This window comes from Taudactylus pleione, unplaced genomic scaffold, assembly GCF_031769625.1.
Source record: "Taudactylus pleione unplaced genomic scaffold, aTauple2 ptg000309l, whole genome shotgun sequence".
In the NCBI taxonomy this organism is placed as follows: domain Eukaryota; kingdom Metazoa; phylum Chordata; class Amphibia; order Anura; family Myobatrachidae; genus Taudactylus; species Taudactylus pleione.
The window spans coordinates 9194628-9209144 of record NW_028284710.1 but is presented as its reverse complement, the minus strand read 5'-3'; the positions used below and the strand labels follow the sequence as shown (position 1 = coordinate 9209144).

At 42.6% G+C, this 14517-nt stretch overlaps 1 protein-coding gene across 1 annotated transcript in view; it reads right to left on the bottom strand.

Annotated features, from left to right (window-relative positions):
• Window positions 1–542: 542 nt before the first annotated feature.
• LOC148511405 (C-C chemokine receptor type 4-like) overlaps window positions 543–14517 on the bottom strand; it is a 42640-nt gene continuing 28665 nt past the window's right edge. The window contains exon 2 of the mRNA XM_088442282.1: window positions 543–2005. Within this exon, the coding sequence (XP_088298408.1) occupies window positions 963–2000 (1038 nt within the window). The 5' untranslated portion in view covers window positions 2001–2005 and the 3' untranslated portion in view covers window positions 543–962. The remainder of the gene's footprint in view (window positions 2006–14517) is intronic.

The following is a 14517-nucleotide window of genomic DNA, read 5'->3' as shown; positions in this document are numbered from 1 at the left end:
ACATATAATTCATTTGGCTGTGTAACTGTATCTGAACATATCCCCTTATATTTGTGTGATCTGTCTTATATTTTACATTTCAGGTTTATTTCGCTATTGACCTAAATTGGTTCCCGTCGCGACATGGGTAAATTATTATTATAATTGAAATTAAAATATAATTATATTTTCTATCAATATTCCTCTATACATTGCACTGCATTGTTGTTTTGATATTCTATTTTGGCTATTAATATTCGGTATTTGTACATTTCTATATTTTTAATGTTAATGTCTGTTCTGGGGGATTTGTTGATTTTGTTCTTTTGTTCTTATCCTCTCTCACTTTGGAAAAGTGTATTTACAATCGTAAAGTTTTCCGTTAAAAATTTTTTGATTTTCTATACAGTCGTATTGCTTTCTCTTTTATCTATGTAGTAGTAAAATAACAAAAAAATTACAGCAACTCTCATTTCTAATTTGTCTTCGTTCTTGATATGTATACTGTACATTTTATTTTGCAGTTTAATAAAAAGAGATTTAAAAAAAAATATGGATGACAAAGAAAGAACAAGTTGGTCAAAAATGTAAATGATCAATTTAAAATTTGAATAACAATAATAATAATTGACACTAGAAACAGGACGTGTTTTTGTTTAGATTTGCTCTGTTTAGCATAGTGAAGAAATATATGGAAACAACATACTGTATAAACATGCTGACATGCTAAAAAGTAGAGCTCACGTAAACAAGAAAGTTATGCCCTCTATGTAATTTATTAATTAGTTGAGGGAGAAACTTGTCAGATTTATTTCTTCGCTGACACCTTAAATTTATTAAAAATAACATGAACAGTACATTTATTGGCAGTTGAAAAGTCTGTCTTTCCTTAATCTTAATATTCCTTAATGTAATATTTCTTAAAAGTTGTAGTTAAATGCTATAATGCAAATAAAACATGTCAACACAATCTTTTTTTTTTTTCAAACTCCATTAGCCAAGCTTGTTTTTAGACTTATCTCCTGTTGTTGAGATATATTCTTTGATGTTCGTTTTTTGAATGAACATTTTAAATGCCTTCTGAATTTTGTCCCCAAAAATACATACAGAAAAGGATTCATGCAACAATGAACATAAACAGTTGTCTGAAAGATATGAAATATATACTGTAGTACGTTACTGCAATCTGCATATAATTCTATATGCTTTTTAAACATTAGAAACATAAGGATGTTGTATGGCGTCCAACAAAGAAAAAAAAGTAAGGCAATGAAAAATATAACTTTTAAGGCTCTAGATTTTTTTCTTAAATTAGATTTAGCCAGTTTTACCACAATTCGAATATAGCAGAAAATTATAATGGACAGAGGTCCAAGATAAAACACAATAAAATGTTTATAATGACCTATAGAAAGCCACAAATATGTTTGGTCTCCTATAAAGGATGAAAATTCACAAACTGCAACCCCAGTGTCAGTGATGATTACTGTATAACTTATGACATCTGGAATACTCAAAATAATGCTGATTCCCCAGGCAATGCAACTTATACAAACAGCATATCTTACTCTTAATCTTGACGTAGTGGACCAACAATGAACTATTGTAAAGTACTGATCAATTGTTGTCAATGTGATAAATATAACAAAACTTTGGAAACCAATGTAAAAAGCAGCTGTATGCAATTTGCACAATGTCCTTCCAAAAATCCATGTGTAAGAATGGTCGATGGCTGTAAATGGCAAAGTAATTGAAAATAATGAATCAGAAACAACCAGATTAAGAATGTAAATATTAGTGACTGACTGCAGCTTCTCTTTCTTAATCAGAATAACTAAAATGACACTGTTCCCAAGTACACTGATGCTGAAGAGTATGTAGAAAATTGTGGATATATAAGAAGTCACAAATGTATTAATGTCCTCTTTTTCACATATAACCACTGGTGGCATAGTCCAAGGAGTGTCGCTGTAGTCATTGTAATCTGTTACAGCAGCTGAGTGCTCAATGTCTTCCTCCATTTTCACTAAAATAAAATATAAAGACAAGTTAAAATATATTTCAATACTAAAATTAGTATGCACAGGTTAATAGTAAAAAGGGCAAAATATTTTTTTATTGTGAATGAAATTTAATCTGAATTTGAAAAGTCATAATCATATACATAAAAAACAAAGGCTAAAAAGACAAAATAATGAAAATCACTGTAGGGAAAAGGGAAAAGTAGATATTTACACTGTTTCTTTTTTCTTCAGAAGATATTTTGGCTAGTTGCTAAGTAACTTTACAGAGCCTTCTTAATGAAAAGAAAAATAGGAGCTATTATTAAAACCTGTGCAAATAAATAATATATTACTGACTGTAGAAAGTGAACATTTTCAAAACCTCAATAGAACAATGCCAGTATGGACTACTTGTATTGGACAACAACACTGTGCATCAGTTTTTAAAAATGTTGCCCCTTGTAATCTCTTCTTCTGACAATTAAGCTGGTATAGAGTTGGATGCAATTTACACCCAATATAATAAATTGTATTGATTGAAGATATGCAAATTGTGCAATACGCTGAGCCACATTTACCTTTTGATGTCTGCAACAGTGCATATTACCTAATAAACTAATTTAATGTAAGTTAAGTGAACAATATAATAAACGCTAACAGTAGGGCCGGCACTACCTTTAGACAACTTTGTGCAGCTGCCTTGTGCACTGGCCACTGAATGGTGCAGCTGAGTCCACCAAACAAAAAAATGTTAGTGTCTTTCACAGACATACAGTACTTCTGTCACAAGATGCTTGCAGTAGCCGCAAGTCTAATCATCTGCAGCTGCAGCTATTCCCGACCCCTATCACACATAACCTCATTGGCCAATGCCAGTGCCGCCAGGTATCTGTTGTGGCCGCTGTGCGACTTGAGCAGCACTGCATCTTGAAGTGCCATCTAGTGGTTTTAATAATCTATTTACTTGTACTCTCCTCCCCTTCCTTTTTTTAAGAGAGTGAGATTTTATGCATATGGAGCACGGGCAGCTGTGAAGTTCTGCTTAGGGCGCCTAGAAACCTTGCAATGGCCCTGACAAAAAGTGTTACTTCTATGTATTACAGTGCAGATTACCAAAGGTCTGATCCCAGATCTCCTTTTGTATACATAGAGGTGATATTTTTTTCATTTAGGACAGGGCTCCATTAAGAGCAAGTACTTTTCATCTAATGAGGGTTTCTTTTTAACACATGGATACCTATATGGACCATAGAGGACCTTTCCAGCTCCAGGAATTAGGCAAATTGGTGAAGCTTGATTTTTTTTGTGGGCGTGTTTTTACTTTCAAATTTAAATCTACAATGTTTGTGTATTTCTCTATGGCACTCAGGAGTTAATTTAGACCTGCTCGCAAGATGCGATCGCTCGCTGGCAAAAAGGGGCTTGATATTTAAATTAAGCACTTGCACTGTGTTGCATAAGGACGCCCACTATGTTGTAGCGAGCTACGGCAAAGTGCGCTTGCAAATGTCTGAAAATGCCCCCTTGCCACTCGCAACAACACATCATCTCCAGGAAAAGTAGGATTAATCAGGACCATCGTGAGCCATCGGAGCAGCTCGTAGCTCTTGGGGTTGCCTTAGCCTGCCGCAAGCACAGTGATCAGCGCTGGCTGAAATATATGCAGGTGACGTGTACAATGATGCTACTTTGCTAATTATGCACGCCCTTTAAACTGCGTTTTGGCGGCCAGACAAGCCTGCATTCGCACTTCCACTGCCCCATTCACAATCACCTTTCCCTGTTACCACCCACAAACGGCACTATTTGTCACTCAAAGCAGCGACCTGATAGTGGCTTATGAGCTACCAAAATCAGATTGCACCGAATGGCTTGCGCACGCGCACTGCAAATTATGTGCATGCACAGATGGGCGAAAATCGCTCAGAGCGAGCGGGTCTGAACCAGGTCCTCTATACAGTACTGTAGGTCACAGTTAGTGGCATAGCCAGATTCGACGGAAGGGGTATCAAAGATGGATAAATAGGCACCCTAGGCCCATGTGATTCAAAATTCAAATATAAATGTGTATATAAAAGTGGTTATTATGACTTGTGTTATAATAGTTATATTTTGTCTACTGGCATATACTATGCCATGGGTTCAAATAGCTCTTTTTCAATTTAAATCAGGGATGCACTGGCCCACAGGGGTACAAGAGAAATCCCTAGTAGGTGCCACTGCCTGACAGCCCCACCTCCTTTTCTAGGGGTCATGTTCCAGACTGTGCACTGAATTGTACATTGTTGCTCAATTGGAGGGTCGGTTACCTTGTGAAGCAGGACCACAGAAAAACATTGGTTCTTGGTTTTCTTCTTTAGAAACTACACTAATATTTGCCTAATGGTTAGCCAATGTACTGTGCTGGCTGGACATACTCCCTCCCTTAGAAAACATAAATAATAAATAAAGATGGGATTTTGGTCCTTACCAGTAAATCTTTTTCTCTGATTCCACAGAGGACACGGGAAGCTTAGTACACTGGGGTATAGATTCGTGGATAGTTGAAGCTGGCACTTTAAATAATTTAGAAGTGTGAAGCTCCTCCCCCTCTATGCCCCACCAACCCTCATTTTAGTAAAATGAAGACCAAGAGGAGATGAAGAATAACAGGAATAAAGAAAAACAAAGATAACACAACAAACAGAACTACACAAACACATGGAACCAATTAAACAGGCAGGCGAAGAGCGCTGAGGTGGGTACACAGTGTACCCTGTGGAATCGGAGAAAAGGATTTACCGGTAAGTACCAAGATCCCATTTTCTCTTTATCCACTAGGGTACACTGGAAACTTAGTACACTTGGGACGTCCCAAAGTTTCCCCCATGGGCAGGAGTGCTCTGAGGAGCCTGCAGAACAAGACTGCCAAATTGTGAAACTGATAAACCGATAAAACTTCATAAAGATATGTACAGAGGACCAAGTATCCGCATGGCACAGTTGCATGGTGGAGGCACCCCGACGTGCCGCCCACGACATACCCACAGAGTGTGTTGAATGCACTGAAATAGACAGAGGAGGTTGCCTATCGCTGCTGACATAAGCCTGACGTATAGTCAGTTGAATCGACCTCACCAACGTTTAGTTTGATGCTGGCCAACCCCTCCGAACAGCATCATACAGAACAAAAAGTGAATCAGCCTTACGGAAAGATGCTGTCCGAGCCACATAGACACGGAGAGCTCTAACCACATCCAGAGTCGAGGATACTCAACGGAATCCTCAACCAAGGAAGGCACCACAATGAGCTGATTTATGTGGAAAGCCAACAAAACTTTAGGAAGGAAAGCGGGTTGGGTCCTAAACTCTGCCCTATCATCATAAAAGATAAGCTATGGGGGCTTACAAGACAGGGCCCCCAACTCCGAAACCTGGTGGGCCGCAGCCAATGCCAGGAGGAGAACAGTCTTCCAAGCCAAATACTTGATATCTACTTCATCAGTCGGCTCAAACATGGAAGACTGAAGAAATGTAAGAACCAAATTCAGGTGCCAGGGAGCTGTAGGTGGAACAAAAGATGGCAGCACCCGCAATACTCCCTGAAGAAAAGTCTGCACCTCAGGTATGAGGGCCAATTTATGTTGAAAGAAAATAGAAAGGGTAGATATCTACACTTTTAAGGACCCTATATGGAGACCAGCATCTAGCCCCATTTGAAGAAAAAGCTATAGCTTAAATAAACAAAAAATCCTAGATGGAAGGTCCCGACTGTCACACCAGCCACATAAGACCGCCAAATGCAGTGGTAATGCGCAGCCGTAACCGGTTTTCTGGTATGAAGCATAGTGGGGATAACAGATTCTGGGATGCCTTTGTGTCTCAAGATAGTGGCCTCAACAGCCACCCCAATAAATGCAGCTGCTCTAGGTTGGGGTGCATAAAAGGACCCTGTTGCAGGAGGTCCGGACGAAGTGGTAGAGGCCATGGGTCATCTGCTAAGAGAGTCCGAAGGTCCGAGAACCAACTCCTACGAGGCCAGTCCGGTGACACGAGAATGACCGAGGCCGGCTTCTGTTTTATCCGCTTTAGTAGATGAGGAAGCAGAGGAATTGGAGGAAACAGGTAAACCATGTTGTAGGTCCATGGAATTGTTAGCAGGTCCACTGCCTCTGCAGCCAGATCCTGAGTTCTGGACTTGTATCTTGGTAGCTGATGGTTCAATCGAGATGCCATGAGGTCCACCTGAGGCCGATCCCAATGACTTACCAAGGTTTGGAATACATTTGGGTGAAGCTTCCATTCCCCAGGGTGGCGGTCCTGGTGACTGAGAAAATCTGCTTCCCAGTTGTCTACTCCCGGGATGAACACCGCCAACAGGATCACTGATTGACTCTCAGCCCACCAGAGAATCCGAGTAACTTTTCGCATCGCCATGCGACGTCAAGTTCCACCCTGTCGATCGATAGATAGTAGTGATGGCCATCGCGTTGTCTGACTGTACCCTTACCGGATGAGACCTTAGTAAGTGTGCAGCAGTTCCAACAAATTTATGGGCCACCGGCTTTCCTGTAGAGACCAACGGCCTTGAAACTGACAGTCTAGGACCACCACTCCCCATCCTCGGAGACTAGCATCTGTCGTCATGATTATTCAATCCCACACTCCAAATCTTTGACCCGCCAAGAGGTTGTTTGGTTGTTTGGTTGCATCCACCAGAGAAGAGATACACTGGTTGTTGGGGCCAACCAGATCATCTGATGTAGTAAGTGAGATCCTGACCCCTGTGTTAGGAGGTCCAGCTAGAACACACAGGAGTGGAATCGTCCAAATTGTACCTTGAAAGCAGCTACCATCTTTCCCAAGAGACAAAGACAAACAAGTAAATATACTTTCTTCAGTCTGAGAACTAGCTGAACTAGTAGCCAAATCTCCTGGGCTTTGTCTTCTGGTAAGAACACTCACTGTAACCTCGTATCCAGGGTCACCCCTCAGAAACTAGGGTCTCTGAGACAGAATTAGGTTGGATATTTTTAAATTGATCATCCAACTGTGCTGCATCAGAGTCTTGTATGTTAGTAAGGCGTGGTCCAAGAGAAGAGATTCCGATGGGGCCTTGATCAACAGGTCATCTATGTAAGGAATTATGGTCACACCTGATGTTCAAAGGTGTGCAAACATGACACACATGACCTTGGTGAAGACATGGGGTGCCGAGGATAAACCAAATGGCAATGTCAAAATTTGATAGGGATCGTGCAATATCGCAAAACGCAGAAAAGCTTGATGCGGTTCCCAAATTGGAACATGTATATACGCATCATTTATATCCAGAGAAATTAGAAACTCCACCGGTTCCAAGTTCGCAATGACTGATTGAATCGACTACATCTTGAAGCGATAGACCATCAGATACTGATTTAAAGACTTGAGCTCCAGGATAGGCCTAACAGACCTGTCCGGCCTGGGTACTACAAAAAGGTTTGAGTAGAACACCCTGTTGATGTGCCGGAACCAGAACACACAATATAATACAATGTAATATGATGCAGTATTAAAACTCCACGCTGGGTCATGGGTACTATAAAATAAACGTTGTATCATTGTTTCTTTTATAGTACCCATGACCCAGCGTGGAGTTTTTATACTGCATCATATTACATTGTATCATATTGTGTGTTAATTACCAGACATAGCACCTAACAAAATATTACATCAGAATTCTTATATACATCATGTATATATTAGCAGATTAGACACAAAAGTTTAGCGCTTGAGTAGCACCAAATAAGTGCAAGATTATTTTTGACGTTGGTGACCTCATTCCCAAGCAGCTCCTGCCATAGGTGTCAATAGTTTTCTGTTGCGCAGGGGTACATATTTTGTTAACCAAATAAATCAAACTCCTGAGTTTCTGGTACTATGTCCTCAGGTAAATTAAGGACCTGCCTGACTGCCTGGATTAATGGCTCCATCCCCTGAGAACCAGATTCTAAATCTGGCGGTGCAGACACATTATCTTCCAAAACCTCGTCCAATTCACCCTCCTAATTTTCCTCTTGTGAGGGGTGTTCTTCGTCCGAATCATCCGACTGGAGGACAGGAAAGTGGATGTTTTTGTGAAAGGAAGTAGAGGGCATGCTACTAGTGGAACCCATAGTCTGTACCAGGCTTTCCACTGATTTGTCCAATCCTGTTACCCAGGGGGCTTATGACCGGCGAGACTCTACCAACTCTGACGTTAAGTCCGCTATAACTCCTGCTAGGTCAGAGGCCCACGGAGGAGTGGGCGAGGTAATTGGTGAGGTAGTTATAATAACAGGCGGATCTACTACTATATAAGCATCACATAGTGTAGAGCCAGTAGCATTTAGCTGTGTTTGTTTGTTATTGCACTGTTAGCAAACAAACATTTTCTGAGAAGCCTTGGTGGCCCTACCTGTCATGGTGGAGACACAGAGCCCACTCACACAGAATCAGAGAACATACAACTCAGAAGGCTAATGGGAGACAGAGGGTGAGATTCACACCACTCCCTTCCTTAAATTACTGGATTCCCTGCGCGCATCGATTATAACACCCCAGTGCACTCACAACCCTTTGAAAGGATCCTGTTGTCAGGTGCCAGGAGAATCAAATGTAGCCTTCTGTAAAAATGGTGCCTGTACTCAGCCTCTAGGGAGGAGAGATGCAGGTAGCAGTGTGTGTCAGGAGAATCAGCAACCCTCTGTTGTACAGCTGCCTTTTGCCGTGCATGGAGAGAGCCCGCGCTGTCAAGCTCTGCCCCCTTCTTCTTCCCCGGCTCCAAAATGGCCCCTAGTATTATCCTCCCCCTTCTCCTTTGCTGTGCTGCCAGCACTGCCATCTGAACCAATGGGAGGGGGGTCTGGTGAGAACCACCCTGTAGCGTGGCTCCCTGTTGGCGTCTGGAGAGGGTGCGGGAGATGGGGGACAAGCAGCTGGGTTACATACTCAGTGGCTCCCTTGCTCCCGATAGATACACACACTCGACAGTGTCAGGGCGCCAGTGACCTGGACCCCATCCTTTAGAGAGGTGGCGGAGGTCCCCTAATGAGTCTTCTTTCTTGATAATCTTCTTTGATATAAGAAAGAAAAAAAATGTACTGCTGGAACTCCGCTTTAGTGTCCAGCTCCTAGGGCACATTTTTCTAAACTGAGGGCTGGTGGACCATAGACAGGGAGGAGCTTTACACTTCTAAATAATTTAAAGTGCCAGCTCCAACTATCCATGCCTCTATACCCCAGTGTACTAAGCTTCTAGTGTGCCCTAGTGGATGAAAGAGAAATTGGTGTATTTTAAAGGATGATCCGATTTTGGGGAATGGTCTACCCAATAAACCTAAATTTATATATAGACGAGCACCATCATTAAAAGACAAGCTGGTAAAAAGTGCTGTACAGGAGAGGAAGGCTTCCAGCAATAGAACCAAAGGGTTTCATCCCTGCCGATCCTGCCTTATGTGCGGATCCTGCCTTCTTCTAATAATAAGGATGTACTATACCGGAATACAAAGTACAGAATTAGAAAACTGGAAACTGGAAGGTGAATTACATCATGGCAAACAACACCAGATCACATTGCTGAAACCTTCATAAGTCATCACTATGAAAATATGAATGCCAAGCAGTAGGATGTTTGGGTATAAATATCTGCAGCATGGACAACATGAAATCCGCACCTGAGGAAGGATTCTAGTAATCCAAAATGCGTTTTCTGGATGTCATGCTGTGGACATAGCATGATATGCCCAGACCCGATGTTTGTATGCCAGCCGCGGTGGTGCTGAACCATCTAGCACCTGGGACTTGCTTATAAGCCCACCACAACCACTACAAAGGGTGAGAGGCTCTTTGGATACCCCATTTCCTAATTATATATGCACTTCCTATATATATATATATCTATAGATTGTAAGCTTGCAAGCAGGGCCCTCTTACCTCTATGTCTGTCTGTTATTACCCTGTTTTGTTCTATCAATATTTCCAATTGTAAAGCGCAACGGAATATTCTGCGCTATATAAGAAACTGTTAATAAATAAATAAATAAATAAATATATATATATATATATATATATATATGCACATTATGTATAAAATTCTATATGCATGATATGCATTTAAAATGACATGCATATCATGCATAGTTTTTTATTGTATTATTAATTTGGTTATATGTTTCAATGATTATTCACTTCTCTTTTATATTACTCCTTCTTTGTTATCCCATCCATTTGGGTAAAAGAGTATTATACTGAAGTGTGCTAATTAAACATCTTTTAAGCCCCATTTCCTCTTGTCCCTGTCTGTCACCTACAGGGCTGCCAAGAGAAATTCTGGGCCAGGGTACAGCAACATTTTGTGGGACCACAGCATGTTGGGCACGGCTGCACCCCTTTGTTGGTGGGCCTAGCATGTGAGAAGCACACATTCACAGGAGCATGATATAGCACCCAGCTGCTCGGACTAAAGTATTCACTATTAGGATGGCGGGGCAGTCTATTTAAATGCTAAAATGTAACAGACAAAAATGAAAGTGCAACTACTTTATTTTGTACATTTCTCATGTAAATAACATATAAACAAAATTTATTTTTTGTAATAGAGATAGATGAATGAAGGACTTAATTTTGACATAACAAAATGTCATCTTAAGGGATGCAGTCAGGAAGCCGACGGTCAAAATGCAGAACGCAGGCTTCCTGACTGTCAAACCCTGGCAGGGTACTAATGACAGGTGTCAAAATCCCAATGCCTGTCATTAGACTTACGCTGGGAGCCTGATGCCTGGCATGCCAAATGAAGGTAAGTCGGGAGCCGGCCACTGGGGGTGGGGGGTGGAGAGAGTTATGTTCTGGGGTTCCCAGGGGGAATTAGGGTTAATCACCCCCTGGGAGACTTAGGTTTAGGCTGCAGGGAAGGGGGGTTATGTTTAGTCACTTAGGGGGGGTTAGGGTTAGGCACTAGGGGGGAAGGTTAGGGTTAGGCATCCCTAAGGGAGGGTCAAAGATAGCAGGGGTAGGATTAGGGTTACTTAACTAAATCTGCTGTCGGGATCTTCACCCTGTTATGGAAAAGTGTCTCACCAGACAAGGCAACTTGGTTTGTAGAGTAGCCTGTGAGGAGGGCAGGATAACTTGATTAGATGAGTTGCCTGCCGGGAGGGCAGGATTTCTTGGCTAGATGAGTTGCCTGCCAGGAGGGCAGGATTTCTTGGCTAGATGAGTTGCCTACCAGGAGGGCAGGATTTCTTGGCTAGATGAGTTGCCTGCCAGGAGGGCAGGATTTCTTGGCTAGATGAGTTGCCTGCCAGGAGGGCAGGATTTCTTGGCTAGATGAGTTGCCTGCCAGGAGGGCAGGATAACTTGGCTAGATGAGTTGCCTGCCAGGAGGGCAGGATTTCTTGACTAGATGAGTTGCCTGCCAGGAAGGCAGGATAACACAGGCTGAAAATAGTTCAGGTGTAAATGTACAGTTTGATCACACACAGTAGGGCTGAGAAAACTGTAGCTGCTGATTATACAGAGGAAGCAAGGACCCAAAGGCTTGGGCCTGCATACACTGAGCACAGCATGTGGATGGTGAATAGTTCAGGTGTAAATGTACAGTTTGATTATACACAGTAGGGCTGAGAAAGCTGTAGCTGCTGATTATACAGAGGAAGCATGGACCCAAAGGCTTGGGCCTGCATACACTGAGCACAGCATGTGGATGGTGAAAACAGACAGCAAGCTAACAGCAATCAGAGCAGAGTGGAACAACAGTCTTGAATAATTGAGCTACCTGCTGAAGCCTGGAAGGCAGTGTGTAGGGAGACGGAGAGTGGTAAATAGAAGCAGCGGCTGAAGTGTAGACAATTACGGAGGATAGCTGGAACAACCAGACCGAGCTGTAGGAGGAAACTCTATAACCAGTGAGGGGGAATGAATCTGGAAGCTACAAATAGGAGGAGCAGCCAATCAGCAGCATATGGAGTATGAGTCACTCTCTGCAGCATCTCCGGTGCTTGGTAATCAGCGGAACCGGATTCTGAGTCAGTGTAGGTCCCGAGCCAGTGGTAAACAAGCCGCTGCCACGGCTTGTGACAGTACCCCCCCTTGAAGAACCCCCAGAGCCTGGTTTAAAGGGAAATTCCTGAAAGAACATCCTCTTCAACCTGGGAGCATGTAAGGCATCTTCTGGAATCCAGGAACGTTCTTCCGGACCATAGCCCTTCCAATGGACCAGAAACTGCAACCGACCTCTAGATACTCTAGAATCCAGCACTTTCTCAACCACAAACTCCTGTTGACCGTGGACCACCACCGGAGCAGGCCTGAAAGAACTCCAGTTCCCAAATCTATCTGACTTATGGACTGGCTTTAATAAAGAGGCATGAAAAGTGTTGTTAATCTTTAACAAATTTGGTAGTTGGAGTTTGAAAGCAACTGGGTTAACTTGAGAAATGATCCAGAAAGGACCGATAAACCGAGGACCAAATTTGTGAGAGGGTTGCCGGAGTTTGATATTTCTAGTGGACAGCCACACTAAGTCCCCCCTTTTGAACGTGCAAGGCCTCCGATGTCTATCTGCCAATTTCTTAGAATGGAGAGATGCCTTGAGGAGATTATGATGCACCTTGGCCCAAATACCACGGAGTCTGGAAACAGTCCCTGCATCAGAGGATCTGGAGAATGATAAATCAAATGAATTGGCCCAAGGATGTTGGCCCGTCACACAATAGAAGGGTGAAACTGAAGATGCAGAGTGACAGGAATTGTTAAAAGCAAATTCAGCCATGGGAAGATGAGACACCCAATCATTCTGGAATTTTGAGACGTAACACCATAAATATTGCTCCAGGGTTTGATTAGCACGTTCTGTCTGCCCATTAGACTGTGGGTGATATCCTGAAGACAAGCTGAGACTGATACCCAGTGCAGTGCAGAAACATCTCCAAAACCATGCAACAAATTGCGTCCCACGGTCGGAAACAATGTCACAGGGAAGACCATGCAAATGAAAAATATGTTCCAAGAAGAGGACAGAAAGTTCTTTGGCAGATGGCAATTTGGGCAGAGGAATAAAGTGCATCATTTTGCTAAAGCGGTCCACGATAGTCCAAATAACTGAACAACCAGCAGAGCGAGGAAGGTCCACAATGAAGTCCATCGCAATGTGTGTCCAGGGTCTTTTTGGTGTGGAAAGTGGAAGCAGTAATCCTGATGGTGGGGTACAAGGAGTCTTGTTACGAGCACAAACCTCACATGCCAAAACAAACTCCCGAAAGTCCAAAGCCAAAGACAGCCACCAAACCGCACAAGACATTAATTCAATGGTCTTATTGATGCCTGGATGTCCGAAAGCCCGTCTCACATGGAAGTCCTGTAGGACAGCTTTTCTCAAATTTACAGGAACAAACAGGCGATTGGACGGTCTACCAGGAGGCGAATCCTCTTGAAACACAGGCAGATCCCCAGCCAAATTTCGAGATAAAGCCACCTGGATACAAGATCTGGGAATGATGGATTCTTTGATCACAGTATCCTGTTGGACAGGAGTGAAACTCCTGGACAATGCATCAGCCTTGATGTTAGTAGATCCGGGTCGAAAAGAAATGAGAAAATTAAATCTGGTAAAAAATAGTGCCCATCGTGTTTGCCTGGAGTTAAGCCTCTTGGCCAATTCAATGTATGCCAAATTTTTGTGGTCAGTGAGGACAGAAATCCGGTGTTTGGCTCCTTCAAGCCAATGTCTCTAATCCTCAAAAGCTAACTTAATGGCAAGCAGCTCCCTGTTCCCAACGTCATAATTACACTCAGCTGAAGAAAATTTCCGTGAAAAAAATGCACATGGATGGAGTTTGCCATCCAACGGATTATTCTGAGAGAGAATAGCTCCTGCCCCAATCTCAGAGACGTCCACCTCAACCACAAAAGGCAGATCTGGATCCAGATGTTTGAGAACAGGGGCGCTGGTGAAAGCAAGTTTGAGATGTTCAAAGGCCCAAACTACCTGACTAGGCCAGTTAGAAGCATCCGCACCTTTCTTGGTTAACTCTACTATGGGGGCAACAATGGAGGAAAACGAGCCAATAAATCTCCGATAGTAATTGGAAAAACCAAGGAAACGTTGAATGCCTTTCAATGTAGTAGGCTGAACCCAGTCCAATACTGCTTTAACCTTTCCAGGATCCATGGAGAAGCCATGAGGAGAATAATATATCCAAGAAAAGATACTTGCTCCACATGAAACTCACACTTCTCCAAGTTGGCAAATAACGAATTCTCTCTCAATTTAGATAGGACCTGACTGACATGCTGGACATGCTGGTGCATGGAGTGAGAGTAAATGAGGATGTCATCGAGATAAACAACCACAAAAATGCCAAGAAACTCCCGGAGTACATCGTTAATAAAGTCTTGAAAGACTGCTGGAGCATTAGCTAATCCAAATGGCATAACTAAATTTTCATAGTGCCCCATATGCGTATTGAACGCCATTTTCCATTCATCTCCGGTCTTGATCCGGATCAAATTATAAGCTCCACGGAGATCA